This window comes from Rhineura floridana, chromosome 6, assembly GCF_030035675.1.
Source record: "Rhineura floridana isolate rRhiFlo1 chromosome 6, rRhiFlo1.hap2, whole genome shotgun sequence".
Taxonomy (NCBI): domain Eukaryota; kingdom Metazoa; phylum Chordata; class Lepidosauria; order Squamata; family Rhineuridae; genus Rhineura; species Rhineura floridana.
In genome coordinates this window covers 19,226,277-19,245,652 of record NC_084485.1, presented here as the reverse complement: position 1 = coordinate 19,245,652, position 19,376 = coordinate 19,226,277, and the positions used below count along the sequence as shown (strand labels likewise).

Sequence of the window (19,376 nt, the reverse complement as noted above, 5' to 3'; positions counted from 1 at the left end):
TAGTCTTATCTGGATTCAGCTTCAGCTTATTGGCCCCCATCCAGTCCATTATCATGACCAGACACCAGTTCCACACATCCACTCATTCTCTATTGCTGCCCGGCAGCCTCCCTCAACCTGGTGCTCTCCAAATATTTTCTGCTACAACTCCTATCATCCCTGACCATGGGACTGGTGGGAGTTGTAGCAGACAGTCAATATCTGGAGGGCACCAGGTTAGGAAAAACTGCTGTGCTGTATTATGTTCTGAGAAACATTCAAGGGCAGTTTATAACAGCAAATTTCCCCAGGTGTTTTATTATTGGGGGTGGGGGAGGGGGAGAGAGAGAAACAAACAAAGAAAAAAGGGTGGGGATTATTTAGCCCTTGTGTGCATTTTGCATGGGTGAATCTCTCTCTCTCTCTCTCTCTCTCTCTCTCTGTTGTGAAGAAAAGTCATTTGAGGCTCTTTCCCTTTCAACATGGTATGTGATTGTTTTTCTTTTTTTTTCAATTAATTTTTATTCAAATTTTCAAAACCAAAACAATACAAAAAGAAAAAAAAACACAAATCAATAACTAATACAATAAAAAAAGAAAAAAATATAAAAATATTGACTTCCGATTTGTCATAGTTCAGCTATAAATCTATAATATATAACAAACCTATCTCTTAATAGATTATAAAATCACCTTCCTCCAGCGGTTATCTTAATTGGTTTCAAATCTCATTAACATCATATCATTTTAATCTTCCACAAAAAGTCAAAGAGAAGTTTCCAATCCTTGAAATATATGTCAATCAATTCTTTTTTTTTCTAAATAAACATGTCAATTAATCCAACTCATCAAGTCTACTAAGTCCAGTAATTTCAAATTGCTCTTCTGTCTTTATCCGTATTAGGTCCATCTTCCATCTTCCATCTCCACGCATCCAAAAATCTTGCTGTCATAGTCATATAATAAAAGTCTGATAGGAATTTCCTCCATCACAGATATTTTCTTGCCATCAAATCCGAACGTATCACTGAAGTATTGCTGCAAAGCCGCATCTCTGTTCCTCTTTTCCACATGATACACTAGTACATCTCTTGAAGATTTTTCCATTGACACAAAACAGGGATTAATTCTGTTAACTTTCTCCATTTCAAGTTTCATCAAATCCTTCCAGTCCAGGAATTTTTTTGAACCGATAATATCTTTATCTCCAATCTCTTCAATTCCTTCAGGGACAGCGCTGAGTTCCAAACTATAATATTTGTCTCCAGGATCCGTCATGGCCAGGAAATCCAAATCTTTTTTCATGTCCATATTTAATCCAATCTCCAAAGTTTGAACCTTGCCTTTAATTTCTCTTTCATCTTTTTTTGGTTTTCCAGATCTATCTTTATTCTCCTTTCTCATAGAATCCTGAATGTCTTTCAGCTTCTGTCTCATTTCGTGAAATTCAATTTTCCATGCTTGTCTATTATTTCTCAGTTCTTGTTTTATTAACTTAATCTCATTCATTATTTTCTGAAACATGTCTAAAGATAAAGTCCCTTCTTGTACATCCATGATCTTCTTAATTGTCATTCTTAAAGCCAAAGGAACAAAACTCCTTCAATTTTCAATGTCCCAAGCAAAGAGCAGTTTATTTCTTTATCCAGTTACAAAGGAGTTAATCTTTCCAACCAACTGACGTCACACGCTAGACAGCCCTTATCTCTTATATGCCCAGAAGTGCAAAAACAGCTTTAGTTCACAGCGTCCAAATAACTAGTAGCAGAGAGAATGAGCAGATTCGTCAAAAAAAAAAAGTAGATCAGGAAAAATAGTCCCATACATATATTACACAAAAACCTTATAAATCAAAAAGATTCCAATCAGAAATCCCTCATCCGTTGTAATCTTTAAAATGCTATTTTCCATATCAGCTTTTTGCAATAAAAGAAAGATAGGCTATTTTTATTTTCTTCCCCCTTAGTTCCGTGAGTAAAGAAGGAAAGTCTTAACTCACCTAGGTTATCTAAATTGCTGTTACTTTGACAAATCTCTTTAGCTGTATAGATAAGAAAAAGATAAGCATAGACAGGAGGGTTGCCTGTTTGTCCGTTGTTCTTTAAAGAAAAAAAAAACGGGTCACTTATTCAGCAGCTAGCATAGAAATCCTCGCTCCGTCTGGGCAGCTGGAAGCCTTTCTTTCGCAGACAATTCTGACGAATTCCAGACTCCAACTATCACGACAAAGCTATGTGGGAAATCTCACGTTTCTTCCTTATCCGGAAGAAATTATCCCCAGTCAGAAAAGACCCTTCTGACTGAATTAAAAGCTGAAAAAGTTTCATCTAAGACGGGAGCCCGTCTCAGAGCTGCACAGGCGGAGGGATCCTCCTGGGAAAGTCCGGTATGTGATTGTTTTTCAATTACCCAGCTGCTTGTCATTTCCCCCAGCCATCTTGACTGCCTATCCATGGTTGAGCACATACATTGTTTACAGACTGATGTGCTCTTTGCTATATGCGCTCCCTATAGCTCCTAGATCCCTTCCCTTCTCTCTGGCCTGCCCCTTCCCTCCTCGCTGCCATCATTCTTAATTTCAAGTCCCACAAATCTGCCGCCTCTGCTCCTGTCTCCTCAGCCAAGAAGGCATCAGCTTCTGCAGACGAACGAGAAAATGCCAGCCTGCCAGCCTCCGAAGAGAATCCACAAGCCTTACTTCTTTCGGAATCCGTGGAATCGCCCCAGAAACAGATGGAGAGGAACTCAGCACAGCTCCCCAGCCCTCCTCCATCGCTTCCAATCCCACCACCTAAGACTGTCTCCAAAGTCTCAAAGATTGTAGCAGGTGAGTCTAATGCGGCCAGAAGGACTCTTTGCTAGGGCTAAAATAAAATAATAACAAAAAAGGGGGCTTCCTGATGCCGAGTCAGACCATTCCGACTGCGTATTATTGACCCTCACTGGCTACAGCTCTCCAGGGTTTTAAACATGAGTCTTTCTCAGCCCTGCCTGGAGATAGCAGGAGGCAGAACCTGGGAGGACAAAGCATGTGCTCTGCCACTGAGCTACAGCCCTTCCCCAAAGGGCAGAGCTCCACATTATGGGGCGTAAAGACCTTCTGCTGCCAAGCTTTGTGTGGGTTGCCCTCCATAATGTATTGTGTAACTAAGCCCCCATGTTCTATTGTCAAGATGCTATGCCTTTCCACCACCACCCCTGCAATGGCAGTCAGTGATCTGATGTGGTAAATGCACGACATTGAATGCATGACGTTATGACATCAGAACGCGGCGTGATTATAGTCATCACTGTAGAGGGGGAGAAGTCGATGTGGAGATGCCATGTCTGGTAGCAGACACATACCTTCCCTCACCTGTAGTTCTGCTCCCAAATTGTCCTGCATTCTGATAAGATGAAATTCAAGGGCAGGGGGAACATGGAGGGAGGCAGGGCTGGTGGTAATGGAGCAGTGGGAGAGAAGACTGCACCACTCATCAGTGGGATGGATACTCAGCCTATGTAAAAATGGGTACATTCTGCCCTGCTCTTTCTTATGATTTGGAGGAGTGGTGAGAATTCATGTCTCATGGGATTTGGTATCTGCCTACCAGCATTTGATAGGCAACATGCAATGATGCTTAGTATCTGACACTTGGCAATGTATGGCTTTGCATGTTTGCTGCCTGCCAAGATCAAAACAATCAAGAGATACAGGAGCAAATCATTCCAGTTTCCAACTTTGAATTCAGATGTGACATTCAGAATGCAAACCTGAATTTCAGATTCAGGATTTCATATATCAGAACTTGCATACCACTTAATTGTTAAATTCCTCTAAAATAAAATGTAAAATAGCCATTAAAATTATCAATAAAAGTTCAAAGGTTTTTTTTAAAAAAAGTTAGTGAACTCAGGTGCTATGGTTTATATGGTTTATATACCAAAATTGCACAGATTCCCCATGCCCCTTCACTAGTAGGGACTGAAACATTTAGTGTGGCAGACCCTGCCCTGTAGAACTCACTCCCTGCAGAGGTTCTACAGGAACTATCCCTGCCTTCTTTCAGACAGTTCCTGAAAACTGTAGACAGGCCTTTGCAATATGACTTTTCTCTATATTTGTTGATGTTTTTATGGATGCATTTTGCTGATCTTATTTTTATATGTTGTATACCACCTTCATATATTTTTAATGAAATTGTGGATTATAAATATATAAATAAATAAATAATGGGGCTGCTGAGAAGCAAGAGTGAGCTGTTAGCATTCTTGTGGGAACCCCAATGTTTGCAGAGGTTAAAAAAAATTATGGAAAAATGTGTTGCATCAGAGTTCATCAAATCTGTGTGCTATATCAGAGACCAAATGTATTACACATAAATCATGATGCAGACCCTCATCCCTGTGAAGGCTAGTTTTACCAGTTTCACACAGGTTCATAGAGGCCCGGCTCAAGCTGTCCATTCTTGTCTCAAGCTGGAGAGCAGGAAGCATAAAGAAAAAAGGGATGGACGAAACCATAGGTGATTTAGCATGTTTCAAGACAGGGTTGGCTAACCTGTGGCCCTCCTGATGTTGTTGGACCACAACTCCCATCATCTCTGACCATATAGCCACTCTGGCTGGGGCTGATGGGAGCGGAGTCCAACAACACCTGGAGAGCCACAGGCTAGCCATTCCTGCTTTAAGCTCTACAAGGAAGGGACCCAGGGAAGCCAAAATGCTGTGAACAGTAGGGAGCTTCTATGTTTATCCTAAATGTCATAAATCAGCACTGTAACAAATGCCCAACATGCACAGCACATTCAGCCTCTATCTTTAGGGTACGTGAAAAGCAAAATCCAAGTTTCTTTCTCTCTTATCAACAACATGCCTTGGAGTTTGAGAACTGCAAATTTAAATGCATGCTTGCAACACTTGGTGGTGCTAACTCATTGGCAATTACCGAAGTCAATTTATTAGTATTTCTTTTATAAATTGTGAATGGGTGTTGTTGTTTTTAAAATGAACATATATTTTATTGGAAAATTAGCAACCAAGGCCTGTGGGTGAAATGTCAATGGATAAACTGCACAGCCACCAAGGTCAGGTTTTTCAGTTCAGGTCCTAGTGGTTAGCAAAGTGTTCTGAGGGCCTCCAGTGGTTCCACAACAGCTTATCATGGATTCTTCAGTGAGAAGATCAGTTATGGCAGACAAGCTGCCCTGAAGCACAGCTTGTTGAGTAATGATTTTCAGTGCATAAAGATAAACCCCAGAAAGAGCACTGGCATAATCTGCAGAGTTAAGCAACAATTGGTACAGCCCAATACCCATTTGACCTTAGGGTAGCCTTCCCCAAACTGGTGTCCTTCAGATGTGTTAGATGACAACTGCCTTCAGTCCCAGCCGTCATGGCCCATGGTCAGGGATGATGATGAGCTGCAGCCCAACAATATCTGGAGGGCACCACCGTGGGGAAGGCTGTTCTCTGCTAATTTAGTGGGGACTCATCCTTCGCATACAGCAGTTAATGCCCTTTTGTGATTTTATTTCCAACAGCAGGAAGTGAAGTAGATGAGCCAGCCTTGAAATCCCCTCCATCCACTGTCTTGAAGAATTATGTAATTGTTGGTTCCTCCCAACTCTCAGGACAAGCTGCTGCCTTCCAGCCCTCAGGCCAGAAAGTCTCCGATCCCCACCTCAGAGGGCAGCATACAACGCCAACTGGATCCCCTCACCTAGGTGCCATCCACCTGCCTTTACCTCCCAGCCGAGTCATCGAGGAACTTCACAGAGCTCTGGCCACAAAACATCGGCAGGATAGGTATGATTTGGCATATTGCAGGACATTGTGGGTACAACGCAATAGGGATGGACAGATCTGTCCATTTCAACTTCTCCACTTTCCAATCTTAGGATCAGTTCACCTCAATTCCATATAAGGTTGTAATTTCTTAAAAGTTTGCCCCGCCACAATTGTATGCTCTTTCATGTGCATTTCTCCTAATATACACCTTTTGTTTGCAAGGTTTCCTAATATACCTACTTTGCAAGCAATTTGATGTATTTTTGAACATTATTTTCACTAATGTGTGCATCTTTGTGAGCACTTTCCCATAATGTATGTATTTTTTTGGTTGGAGAACTGAACCACAAAGGGTTGTACCCAATGCTAGTCCTAGCCAAAGGAGACCCCATTGAAGTTAATAGACATAGCTAACTTAGCGTCATTACTTTCATTGGGTCTACTCTGAGCTTAGTCCATCATCCGGAGAAGTATGAACTTTGAAGGCTAGCTGCATTTTGATTCACGTATTGGTGAATTACTCTGAAACCATCCTGTGCCATGGACCTCACTTACCTTTTATAGACCTTTCCCATTTGCAAAGAACTTATTTCTAAGATTGTGGCTTTAATAGGCTCAGTCCCATAACAAAGGCTGATCCAAATGCTTACCAAGGGGCGATCCAATTCCTGTGGTGGAAGAGAAGGCGTGCACCCTCCACCATCTTTATTATTTATTTATTTATTTATTGTATTTATATACCGCCCCATAGCCGAGGCTCTCTGGGCAGTTTACAGTACCTAAAAACATTAAAAACAAATATACAAATTTAAAACACATCTTTTAAAAACAATTTAAAACACAATTTAAACATTTAAAACAATTTAAAAACACATGCTAAAATGTCTGGGAGAAGAGGAAAGTCTTGACCTAGTGCCGGAAAGATAACAGTGATGGCGCCAGGTGCACCTCGTCAGCAAAACATTTCAATAATTTGGGGGCCACAACTGAGAAGGCCCTCTCCCTACACTTAATGCGGTGTGCCACATAGGCTTATCCACAAGGATATGCACATAGACGTGAATTGTGCACTGATGCCCCATGGAAACAGGAGGAGGAGGAGGAGAGAGCACAAATTAGTTTATTATGCTTGCAGAGATCTGTGACATTTTTGTGTGCCGTAGAGTACATTAAATGTATGATGAGCAGGAATGGAACCGGCTCCTTATCAATGTCTAAACAAGCCAAAACTTTCTCAGTGTTTATAATGTTGTGCTTCTCTTGCACACTTTTAATCTTTCATAAAGTGATAAACTACCCAAATGGTGATGTTTCATCTGAACTCTGTCTTCCATTAGAAGCACACACTCTAGTATTTGAAAAGGTCAACCTGGCACACCGCATTAACATATTTCAAAACAAAGTGTCAGTCATTGCCCTTTTGTGCCTTCACCTTGTGAAAGATATTGAGGTCTTGGCTTTCCCACCTTGAACAATGTAATCCCATTGCAACTCCACCATAACCCTCAGCAGAGCAATGCATAGAGCAATGTTTGAGACATTGATTCCCTTCCTATGGTGGTAGGAAGTTACTGATCCCTAGTCTGATCTCATGTTATCTGCATTTCAACCCCAGCTTTCATGGAAGAGAAATCAAAGGGTCTCCCAAGAAGCGAATGGACATCCGCCCATCGAGAACATCCAGCATTGAACACAGCAAAGAGAAAGAGACTTCGGTGAGCTACAGTAGTGATCCGGAGAACAAGCGGAATTCTGTTAAGGAGTCAGATGAGAACAAAGAGAACCTGATTATGAACTCTGAAATCAAGGATGACTCTGTTTTCTATCAGGATGAAGAGGTCTTGAACGACTCCATAATTTCTGGTAACAAAAGCCATTTTTTGAATATTATTTTATTTTTATCCTACCTTCCCTCCAAAGAGCTCAAGATGGCATGCAGACATGGTTCTCCCACTCCCAATTTTATCCTCGCAACAACCCTATAAGGTAGGTTAAGCTGAGAGACAGTGGCTGGCCCAAGGTCACCCAGTGAGCTTCGTGACCGAGGGGGATTTGAACCCTGGTCTCTTAGGTTCTAGTCCAACACTCTAACCACTGTCCAACACTGCCTGTCTTATGATAGTATCTGATTCTGAAGGGCAGATCCACTAGGCTGGTTCATCCATGCATGTGTATTACAAAATTCCTGGAGGTCATGGTGTTGATGCTGACCTTTCCAAATCTGCTAATTCTGCCTACCCATTCTCTGTCCCTTGGCTTTTCTCCCTGTGAAGTCCATTGTGTTGGAGTCCACTCTCTTTGCATTTCCATGTTACTCTTCTATATGCCACCCTTCGTTTCAAAGTTTGATGCCTCTTGGACAATATTTCCCATTTTGCTCCTTAGGATCATAGGAAGCTGCCTTATCCTAAATCAGACCATTGGTCTATCTAGCTCAGTGTTGTCTATACCAGTGGTTCCCAAATCTTTTTTTCTCTGTGGACCACTTGAAAATTGCTGATGGTCTTAGCGGACCACTTAATCATTTTTCTGCCTCTTGTAGCAATTGTATTGTGCTGTGTTAGATTCTGTATGATTTTTAATTGTATTTTTATTGCTTCTTTGTTGTTGTTTTGTGCCTTCAAGTCGACTACGACTTATGGCAACCCTATGATTTGGTGACCTCCAATAGCAACTGTCATGAACCACCCTGTTCAGACCTTATAAGTTCAGGTCTGTGGTTTCCTTTATGGAATTAATCCATCTCTTGTTTGGCCTTCCACTTTTTCTACTCCCTTCTGTTTTCCCCAGCATTTTTGTCTTTTCTAGTTAATCATGTCTTCTCATTACATCTCCAAAGTTTGATAACCTCAGTTTCATCATTTTAGCTTCTGGTGATAGTTCTGGTTTAATTTTTTAAATTTCTTATATATTGCATTTTATTGTATTACAAATACAAGGGGGGAAAGCAATAAAATACAATTAAAAATCAGTATGAATATTTAACATAGACACACCGTAGACCACCTGAATGAAGCTTGCAGGCCACTGGTGGTCAACAGACCACAGTCTGGGAACCCCCAGTCTATACTGACTGGCAGCAGATCTCTGGGGTTTCAGGCCTACCTGGAGATGCCAGATTGAACCTGGGACCTTTTGCATGATGGCAGATGCTCTCCCACTGATGCTTGGTGATTCCAGTGCCCATGTTGATCATTCGTGTTGTGGAATGGACAGCAGCACCTCACTGTCTGCTGTGACCAGCAACAGATCCAGTAGAGCAATTCACTGACCCCCTACCCTGCCAACTAGCTGCCTTGGATTTCTATCATGAAAAGAAAGGCGGGGTATAAATGTAATAAATCACAATCAATCATCATCATCATCATCATAACTCTCTGTCTCTTCCTCTGTTTTACTGCCACTCCTCAGACACTTTGTTTAACTGTGCCTCTGAGTAATGCAGTCTCAAATTCATCATGACTTCTACTAAAGTCCTTCATTAAAGAACAACCCTCTTTCTGTCACCTCATTGGAGTCAATGTGGAAGGTTAAGAAGATACTTTAACCATTTTTTTTTAAAAAAAACTACATTTATTTTTAAGAACAAACACATACAAGCCCCCAAAAACCAATGAGACATCCAAATGAAAAACACTACTAAAATTATTATTGGTAAAATGAACTTAGAATTAAAACTAGTGGTAGGGTGAACTTTTGGTCCAGCTTTCTTTGATCATTTATAGGGAGAAGGGGGAAAATGATACTCCCCCCAATTGGGGTGGGACAATTTTTCCTAAGGTTTTTGAGCTTACCTAAGTTTCGGGCAATGGCTTGGCTGAGGGGGATGTTTTTCTTTTCTCTCTACATTAAGAAAAAACCCACCTTGTGTGGTCACCATGTGGCTTTCTCTACAGCCTTCCAGAACTAGAAAAGGTATCTTTAAAAGTGCAGGATTAAAGGGGGTGGGTGGGGAATCAAAACCTCATGCACCTCTCTCTGCAGCCTCCATGCATTTTCTTCCAGATGAATCTGGTCCCAGATGGAGACACAGCTGGGAGGCTGGGAGAAAGAAAATGCGGGATCAGAATTCACCCCAGCATTAATTAAAATGAATAGTAAAAATGCATTTCCAGTGCAATCCTCATGACGTTTACGCAGAGGTATGTCCCATTCGATTCAATAAGACGTACTTCCTAGTGTCTCAGATTGCAACTTTACTTTTGGGAACATAGGAAGCTACCTTATAGCAAGTCAGACCATGGACCCATCTAGCTCAGTACTGACTACAGACTGTCAGCCCTCCCAGCCTTTCCTGGAGATGCCCGTGGATTGAACCTGGGACATTCTGCATGCAAAGCAGATACTCTGCCACTGAGCTACATCCCTTCTTTTTGAGCCAAGGAGCCTGAATGTGGTTGTTTAGCCTCCACAATCTACCCTATTCCCAAGCTGCACACCAAGGGGCAACCAAAGCCATCCAAAGAAGGAGCCCCATATCTCCATCCTTTTGCCTTCATCCCCAGCCCAGCCCAACTGAGGTTGAAAACCAAGCATTATCAAGAGGGTTAAAAGGGCCTTTTTCTTTCCTGACAATTTGACACACTAGAAGACTATGGAAGATTTTATACTAACCATTTCTATAGCTTTTACTGTAGTAATTCCAGCTATTACCTTGAACATAAACACCTATTATTATCTAACCCTTAGTCTTCCATCTTTCTTCTTCCTACTTTCCATTATAGCCCTCTTCAGTTGTCACTTCCTGACTAACAACTACATTTTCCCCCTTTCAAGATTCTAAAAAGGGGTTTTCATCATGGATTCCAAGACTGCTACTTTTGGTAATTGCTCAGGTGCAAGTTTCCAATAAAATGCCAGCTTAGAATCCCAATTAATAGAATTTTGAATGTCCATCCCAAAGAAACATGTTAAAAACATTCAACAAATCAAACAACCAAATCACAGCTCGTTAATGCATATTTAAAATAATCTACAGTTAATTTTGTCTTATATCCTCCATGTTTTCTACTGATCATCACAGGCGTGCACTGTGTGGTATTTTCAGTCTAACATTGGGGAGGATGAAAGACTGACCCCTTTCATCCCCATGACCCACAAGTTTTTTTCTGAGAAGAAGCATCAGCCGTAATATTTGGGGTCCCATCCACATGCTAAGTCTTCATGTTGAATTCTGCTGTTTTGCCTTTGTCTTCTCCAGACTGACTTTGTCCTTGATCCCCTCCAATCTGGCTTCCACTATCAGCATTCTGCTGAAAATGCCCCCACCAAAATCACTGACAGCCTCCTCACTGCCAAATCCAAAGTCCTCTATTTGGTTCTGTTTGCTGCTCATGGTGCGGTTGATGACTTTTACTTGCTTGACTCACATCACACCCTAGGTCTCCATGACTCTTGCCTTCAGCAAGTTCTTTTCCAAAGCTTCCATCCAGGCAAGCTCTTCCTCTCTTTTCCCTCTTTCTGCTGGGATCTGTCAGGGCTCTGTTCTTGGTTCTCTGTTCTTCTTTCTTTACACAGTGTTCTTGAGTGACCCCATCACAATGCACTACTTTTAGTATTACCTATATGCTGACGATGCCCAGCTCTAGCTCTTCACCCCAGAACTTTCTCCCTCCTTCCAGCCCCACAGCTTCAAGTGTCCCTCTGATATCCACTTGGATTCTTTGTCATTTCAGTCCCAGCATGCCTATGACTGAACTTCTCTCCTTTCCTCCCAACAATGGCGGCTGATGGCTCTATGTCAATCAATAGGGCAGTGGAATCCGCTGAAGCACATTGAACAGCTCCTTGAAAGGTTGGACTAAAACCCAGATCGAATTCCACTGCCCACTGACATGGTGCCACCAGCTGCCACTGCCTCCCAAGCTCTCCTCTCCTCATTCACTTTCCTTATCCATCAGCATTTAACCATCCACCCAGCTGTAACACTAATAGTATTTATTTTCTCTTCAACTTAAGTCCATTGCCCAATCATCTTGCTTCTCCCTTTACATCATTACAAAAATAAGGCTCCTCTTCTTTTTCTCCTCAGCAAAACCTGTGGTTGACACCTGGACATTTCTTGTTTTGATTGCCACAGTGTTCTTCTCTCTTTCACTGTCTCACCTTAGAACTCTTCACCTATCTCTACCACTCTGTGGCTAAAATAATTCACCTCATTCATAGCTCCTCATTTAATCCCAACTTTGGCTTCCCAACTGCTCCTGAATCCAGCACAAACTCCTTGCCCTTACTTTCAAAATCTTCCATGGACTTGCTCTCTCTCCATCCCTCTGTTCTTTTATCCCATTATATGCCTACCTGTGACCTACCTGTGACCTATATAATATCTGAGTTAGCGCATTACTTTGCCCAGTTTTTTCATTTTCAACTGTTGTAGTCCAGCAACATTAGGAAAGCCACAGGTTCCCCATTCCTGATCAATATGATCAGTTGTAATTATGTAAAATAGCTGCTTCTGGTATAATATGAAGCCAATACAAACATGAAGTGATTACATGAGGACTAATTTAATTTGTGAAGATACAATAGAATAAAAAAAAATGCTTCTCCTAGAAGTAGATCCTGATGTGAATTACTCTTTAATGAAAAATGAACAGATGCAAGTTCACTTTGTCAGGGCATATCAGCATGAATGGACCAGGGACTTTTTTGTTTAAGACTGGGATCTTGCCCAATGAGTTACTTGGGTCACAAGAAGGAACAGGATGCATAACATGACTGGCAAGCAACATGAAGCCTCTGGATTGGCCAGACCAGATATTATAAATGCTACAAGCTTGGTCTTCTGTCATTGTCTGGTCAACAAAGCAGTATTTTCTACCAGGGAAACTCCAGCCCATACCCTTACCCTGGTCCCAGTTGCATCTCTTACCTCAACCCCTAGCTCAAGCAATTGCCCTCATGGACCCAGGGTTGGGAGCACCCTAACATGGCCCTGACATATATTAAGATAACAAGCATGTGTGTGTGTGTTTATGTGTGTTTGGGTTCAGTGAACAATTCTGGGTTCAGTGAACAATTGTGAACTATGAGCAAATGCGCTGGAGCATTGGCAAATTATTTACACATATTCCATGAACCTCTGCAAAACTGCAGTGTATGAGTGTATATATATAAGAAGAGTTTTAATTAAGTGGTAGATGTGAATAATTTGCCGTACTTGCTGCTCATACAAGATTTGGCAGACCTCATGATGATTATCGCAACTATAAGGTGTAGGGATTCATTAATTAAACCAAAGGGGAGAGAAAGGAGATGATGATAACCTCACAGGGGCTTAGATGGATCACAGCCATCACGACTTTCCCCGTGCATGTTTGTACATCTCTGTGCGTGATACACTTTTCATTCTAGATGCTGAGTGGCACTACATTAATTGGACATTCATAGAAACAACCTTACCTGATATTTCAGAACATGTGGTGCAATGATGCTGGATCTTCAGATGGTTTTTTCCAAGGTCCTTTCTGGGAGGAATCTTTTATGATATGAAGATGTATTTAGGACATATTTAAGAAGAGCCTAATCCTCTTATAAAAACATAAGAGCCTGCTGGATCAGGCTAATGGCCCATCTGATCCAGTATCCTATCTTCACAGTGGCCAACCAGATGCCCATTGGAAGCCCACAAGCAGGACCTGAGCACAAAAGCACTCTCCCCTTCTGCAGTTTCCAGCAACTGGTGTTTCAAAGCACACTGCCTCCAACTGTGGAGGCAGTGCATCGCCATCAAGGCTAATATCCACTGAAAGCATTATTTCCATGAATTTGTCTAAACCTCTTATAAGAGGAAGTATGTGGCCCATGTATTATATGTGAGGAAAACAGCCTGCTATGGGGCTCTGCCTGTCCCTGCCACTGTTGATTTCTGCCTGAGAAGTTCAGACATTGGGACTTGCTTGCAGGACACTTTTGGATGGAAGTTGTACTGACATGTCTTTGGGCTTATATTTTAAGTTGAACTTTGGAGGGTTCAGAGAAAGGGACATTCTTTGGGGGCATTCTTATCCAGATCCCCCTCTCCCAGTTCCCCTGCCATTTAATTTATTTATTTATATTTATTTATTTATCCAATTTATATCCCATTCTTCCCCCCAGTAGGAGCCCAGGGCGGCAAACAAAAACACTAAGAACACTTTAAAACATCATAAAAATAGACTTTAATATATATTAAAACAAAACATCCTTAAAAACATTGTTTAAAAAAAGCTTTAAAGGCATATTAAAAAGCAATTCCAACACAGACGCAGACTGGGATAAGGTCTCTACTTAAAAGACTTGTTGAAAGAGGAAGGTCTTCAGTAGTCACCGAAAAGATAACAGAGATGGCACCTGTCTAATATTTAAGGGGCGGGGATTCCACAGGGTAGGTGCCACCACACTAAAGGTCTGCTTCCTGTCTTGTGTAGAATGGACCTCCTGATAAGATGTATCTGCAGGAGGTCCTCACCTGCAGAGCACAGTGATCGACTGGGTATATAAGGGGTAAGATGGTCTTTCAGGTATCCTGGTCCCAAACTGTATAGGGCTTTGTACACCAAAACTAGAACCTTGAACTTAGCCCAGTAGCTAATAGGTAGCCAGTGCAATTCTTTCAGCAGCGGGGTGACAATACCCTGCCCCAGTGAGCAGTCTTGCTGCCACATTTTGCACCAGCTGCAGCTTCCAGACCAACCCCAAGGGCAGCCGCACATACAGTGCATTATAGTAATCCAGCCTGGAGGTTACCAGTGCGTGGACAACTGTGGTCAGGCTATCCCGGTCCAGAAATGGCCGCAGCTGTCTTACCATCCAAAGCTGGTAAAAGGCATTCCTTGCCACTGAGGTCACCTGTAGTGACAAAGATGGATACAGGAGCACCCTCAGACTACAGACCTTCTCTTTCAGAGTGTTGGAAGTGGGGCAAGAGCAACTCCTGTTTTATTATTTTGTTTATGCTCCAGAAGGGAGATAGAGCTAGGGTCCTCCAGATGGAAAGGCTTGTTTACCTTTACCTGTGATGCTCTGACTGACTTCCTTCTGTTGCTAGACTGTTACGTCTTTAGGGAAGCTTACCTGCCCCTCCTCCTTCCGCCCTTTCTACCTCTTCCTTCTCTGACTGTCCGGGAGAGAGGAGATATCCCTTTGTCTCTGCTCTCTCCTAGCATGGGGCTAACTCCCGCACCTGGGCGTTACGCCTCCAACTTAGTTAGTTAGAACTAGCTATGTTTTTCTATCTACTATGTATTTCTATAAATAAAGTAGCTTTTCTTATTTTACTAAGTCTCAGTGATGCTGATGCAGGGTAAAAGCCTGCTTTCTTAGGCGAACGCACGCACATGCTGGCACACTCGCATTTCAACATCTGCTGTTACTCTCTGCTTGCTGTTGTGCTGCTTTTAAATGAAATTAAGCAATGCAATTACACACAGCGCAACACAGAGGGAGTACGATCCCATTCAAAGCAGGCAACTGACCAATTATCCAAACTCGGGAACCACCAACCCACAGCATCTCTGTCTTGCTAGGATTGAGAGTCAGTTTATAGTCCTTATCCAGCCCACCACAGAGTCCAGGCAGCGGTTCAGGGCTTGCACAGTCTCTCCCGATATAGATGTTATAGAGAAATAGAGCTGGGTATCTTCAGCGTACTGCTGACACCTTAGCCCGAATCTCCTGATGACTACTCCCAAAGGCTTCATATAGATGCTAAGCATCATGGGGGACAAGATGGTACCCTGCGGCACCCCACAGCACAACTGCCAGGGGGCTGAAAGACAATCACCCATGCTATTCTCTGAAAATGACCCTGGAGATAGGATTGGAACCACTGTAAAACAGTACCTCTGATATTCATCTCACCAAGTCAGCCCAGAAGGATACCATGGTCAATGGTATCAAAAGCCGCTGAGAGATCAAGTAAGAATAACAGGGTCACACTCCCCTGTCCTCCTGATAAAGGTCATCCATCAGGGCGACCAAGGCTGATTCAGTCTCATAACCAGGCCCGAACCCAGATAGGAATGGGTCAAGATAATCTGTTTCATCTAAGAGTACTTGCAATTGCTGCACCACAACCCTCTCAATCACTTTCCTTAAAAAGTGGGTATTTGTGACTGAGCAGTAGTTGTCACAAACCAATGGGTCCAGGGTGGGCTTTTTCAGGATCAGTTGGATCACTGCTTCTTTCAGGGCAGCCAGAACCACTCCCTCCAGCAACTATGTGTTTACCGCACCCTGGATCCATTCAGTCAAACCCCCTAAGCACACTGTAATAAGCCAAGAACGGCAAGGGTCAAGAGGACACATTGCTGGCTGCATTGTTGCAAGCACCTTATCTACGTCATCAGGCCGCATCAGCTGAAACCAATCCCAAGAAGTTGCAGCAGACATTGCACTGGACACCTCACTGGGGACTATAGTAGATGTGAATGAGGCTTTAAGATTTCTACAGAGGTGAGCAACTTTATCCTCAAAGTTCCTTGCAAACAATTCATACTGGGCCTCCAAAGGATCTAAAACTACATTTCCTGGAGTTGATGTCAAGAGACCCCTAACGATATGGAAAAGCTCCACTGGAGGGCTACTGAAGGATGTGATGGTGGCAGAGAAGTGGGCCTTTGCTGCCCTCACCACCGCACAGTAGGTATGGTTATGATGTTCGATTCGTGCCCAATCAGTTTCACAGCATGTCTTTCACCCCTTGCACTCTAGCAGTCCAGCCTGTTTCATTGCCCTTAGCTCACTGGTGTACCAAGGTGAAAACCGGACTCCACAGTGCCAGAGGGGGAACTCAGGGGCAACCGGGTCAAGAGCCTGAAGTATCTTGCTGTTCCACAGCATGACAAGGGCTTCAGCAGGGTTACCTGCTCTATCTACTGGGAACTCCCCCAGGGCATTCAGGAATCCTGTGGATTTCATTAGTCTTGAGGGGTGGACCATCTTAATCTGTCCACCACTCCTGCAGGGGAGGATCGGAGCTGTAACTTCACCACGATGTGGTCTGACCATGACAATGGGGTGACATCCACCACCTCTATCTCCAGACCACCCCTTTCTCCATCTGGAACAAAAACCAAATCAAGGGTGTGCCCTGACCTATGCGTTGGGCCGGTGACAACTTGAGACAGTCCCTTGGTCATCATGGAAGCCATGAAGGCCCAAGCTGGAACACTAGAGGCAGCCTCAGCATGGACATTGAAATCATCCAGGACTATCATTCTGGGCTCCTCCAATACCACAGCTGAGACAGCCTCCACCAGCTCAGTCAGAGAAGGTGCTGGTCAGCAGGGTGGATGGAATACCAGCAGCAACTCTAGTTTACTGTCTCCTTGGCCCAACACCAGGTACAGGCCCTTGCAGCCAGCTCCAAGACAGAATGGTTTCCTGGTGACAGAGATGGAAGTTCTGTAGACCACAGCAACTCCTCCCCCCATCCCTGCAGCCTGTGCTGGTGTTGCACCGAGTATCCGGGTGGGCAAAGCTGGGTCAGAGCAACTCCTCCCAGCTCACCCACCCAGGTCTTGGTAATGCACATCAAATTGGCACCTTCATACATGATCAAATCATGGATGAGTGTGGTCTTATTGTGTACTGATCTGGCATCAAACAATAGCACACACAGACCAGTGGGCAGAGCAGATGAGCAATGAGGAACCTGTCCATTAGAGGAGTGGGTGCAAGGAACAAGGCGTAGATAGCCTTGCCCTTGTCTTCTATGGTAGTTTACCACCTCCCCATGGCTATACCTCCCTCTAGCCATGATAACTGAAATTGGGGTGACATCACCCTTGTTCTTCCTTACTAAGACTCTTTTGAAACACCTGATATGGACACAAATTAGACAAACAGCTTTGAGCTTCTTTCTAAACCAAACACATTGATTTTAGGTCCAGCTGCAGATCCAGGAGCACCCCAAGGCAAGACTGTTCTCAGGCAGTTTGTGCCTGAAATCAAAATTAGAAATGCCACTGTCTTACTCTTTTCTTACATGAGTTGGAGGTGTGTTTTTTTTAAATGCCACAGAAAGGAAGGTAAGGAAACTGACAACCTCTCTGGAATTTGTCATCCAATTGATTGATTTGTTTAAGAATGAGCCTGCCTTTTACATGCAGGTTTTTCTACCTCTGTTGTCAGAAGCAGCATGCCACTGAATACCAGTTGCTGGGAATCACAAGTGGAGACAGCGCTGTTGCACCTGCTTGTGGGCTTCCTGTATTGGCATCTGGTTGCCTACTGTGAGAACAGGATGCTGGATAAGCAGGACTTTTCTCATGATCTTATGGCTGCAATGTCCCAGGGAGAGAGCGTGACATTTCAACTCCACCATGTTTACCTAATTACATCCATTGTCTTAAGACTCAGCTTCAGTCAGCAAACTTAATTTAACATAAAAAGGTCCCACATTAGCCTGGTTTGCACATAACACTTAGATATGATTTAGTTAAACATAGTTAAAGTTGATTGTCAGAACCCAGCCTTGTGGCTTAACTATGTTTTTTAAACCACAAATGAAACGTGGAAGTTAACCAACCTTGGTTAGCTTTAACCTTAGCTTACCATTATGTGTGATCCCAGCTCTCCTCCTTAACTATGGTTAAGAGGCCATCACCGCCCAAAAGCTATAGAAGCAGATGTGAACAGCGACTGAAAATTCAAAAGTGTGGCAGTACGAGGAACTATGCTGTGATCTAACAAGCCATGGCTTGAGTGATTTTCTGCAAGATGCCTCAGCTTTAACCATGACTTAGCATTATGTGCAAATGAGGCCTATAGGTTACTGCTGTTGGAGTTAGGTATATATAACAGTGGAATGCAGGAATTAATAGTCTGGTAAGACTGGTAGTTGAAAGAATAAAGAAACTTAAAATTTATTACTACTGGGAAATAAAGTCATTCTGACTATAGACGTACATGTGGCCATTATGGAGTCATGAGGGTAGCACGCACATACGCTAACTCTAATGGGCTAGAAGGAAAGAGGAAAGAAGAAAGTAAAGCCTGAGAAAAATGAACAAGTGGTTACTTTTAAAGAAGAAATTGGCAAGGGAAGAATAGATTGTCTTTTTGTCTGTCACTCCCCATTGGTTAAGCTTACTTATTACAAGCATTGGTGTTTTACTCCCAACACCCTTTCTTAACAAAGTGTCCACTAGATTAATCTTCTCTCACAGAAGTTGAAAGTGGTCTCTGGAAAGTGGCTTAGTGAGAATATCTGCAATCTTGCCCCCTGTTGGGCAATACTCCATCTAAGTGTCAATCTCATATCTCTCAACAGGTGGCATTTCACATTGATATACTTGGTGCACGTGCTGATTATAGTGTGTGAGAGCCTTATGTATCTCTGGTTGTCTTCTAGGATCTGTATGGGCTTTGGTCCATCTCTAGATCCCCCAGCAACTGACATAGCCATTTACTGGCATGCTTGGGCAGCTGACACATATTCTGCTTCAGATGAGATATTCTGGTTGTAGTTTTGGGATCAAGGCTCACCCGTTAATGCCTGCCTGAGCCATTTTATTCTTCATTCAGAACTTTCCACATCTTTAGTGAATTAGGTTCATGTCCTATTGGAATCAATATATGTAGCAGTGGAGTGCAGAAATGAATAGTCTGGTAAGACTGGTGGTTGAAAGAATAAAGAAACT

At 42.9% G+C, this 19,376-nt stretch overlaps 1 protein-coding gene across 2 annotated transcripts in view; it reads left to right on the top strand.

Moving 5' to 3' along the window:
• The window catches only part of PHACTR3 (phosphatase and actin regulator 3), a 250,670-nt gene that overhangs the window by 116,816 nt on the left and 114,478 nt on the right, over nucleotides 1–19,376 (top strand). For both annotated transcript variants that reach the window (XM_061630261.1, XM_061630260.1), the window contains 3 exons: nucleotides 2,600–2,806; nucleotides 5,592–5,766; nucleotides 7,364–7,611. In XM_061630261.1, the coding sequence (XP_061486245.1) occupies nucleotides 2,600–2,806; nucleotides 5,592–5,766; nucleotides 7,364–7,611 (630 nt within the window). The remainder of the gene's footprint in view (nucleotides 1–2,599; nucleotides 2,807–5,591; nucleotides 5,767–7,363; nucleotides 7,612–19,376) is intronic.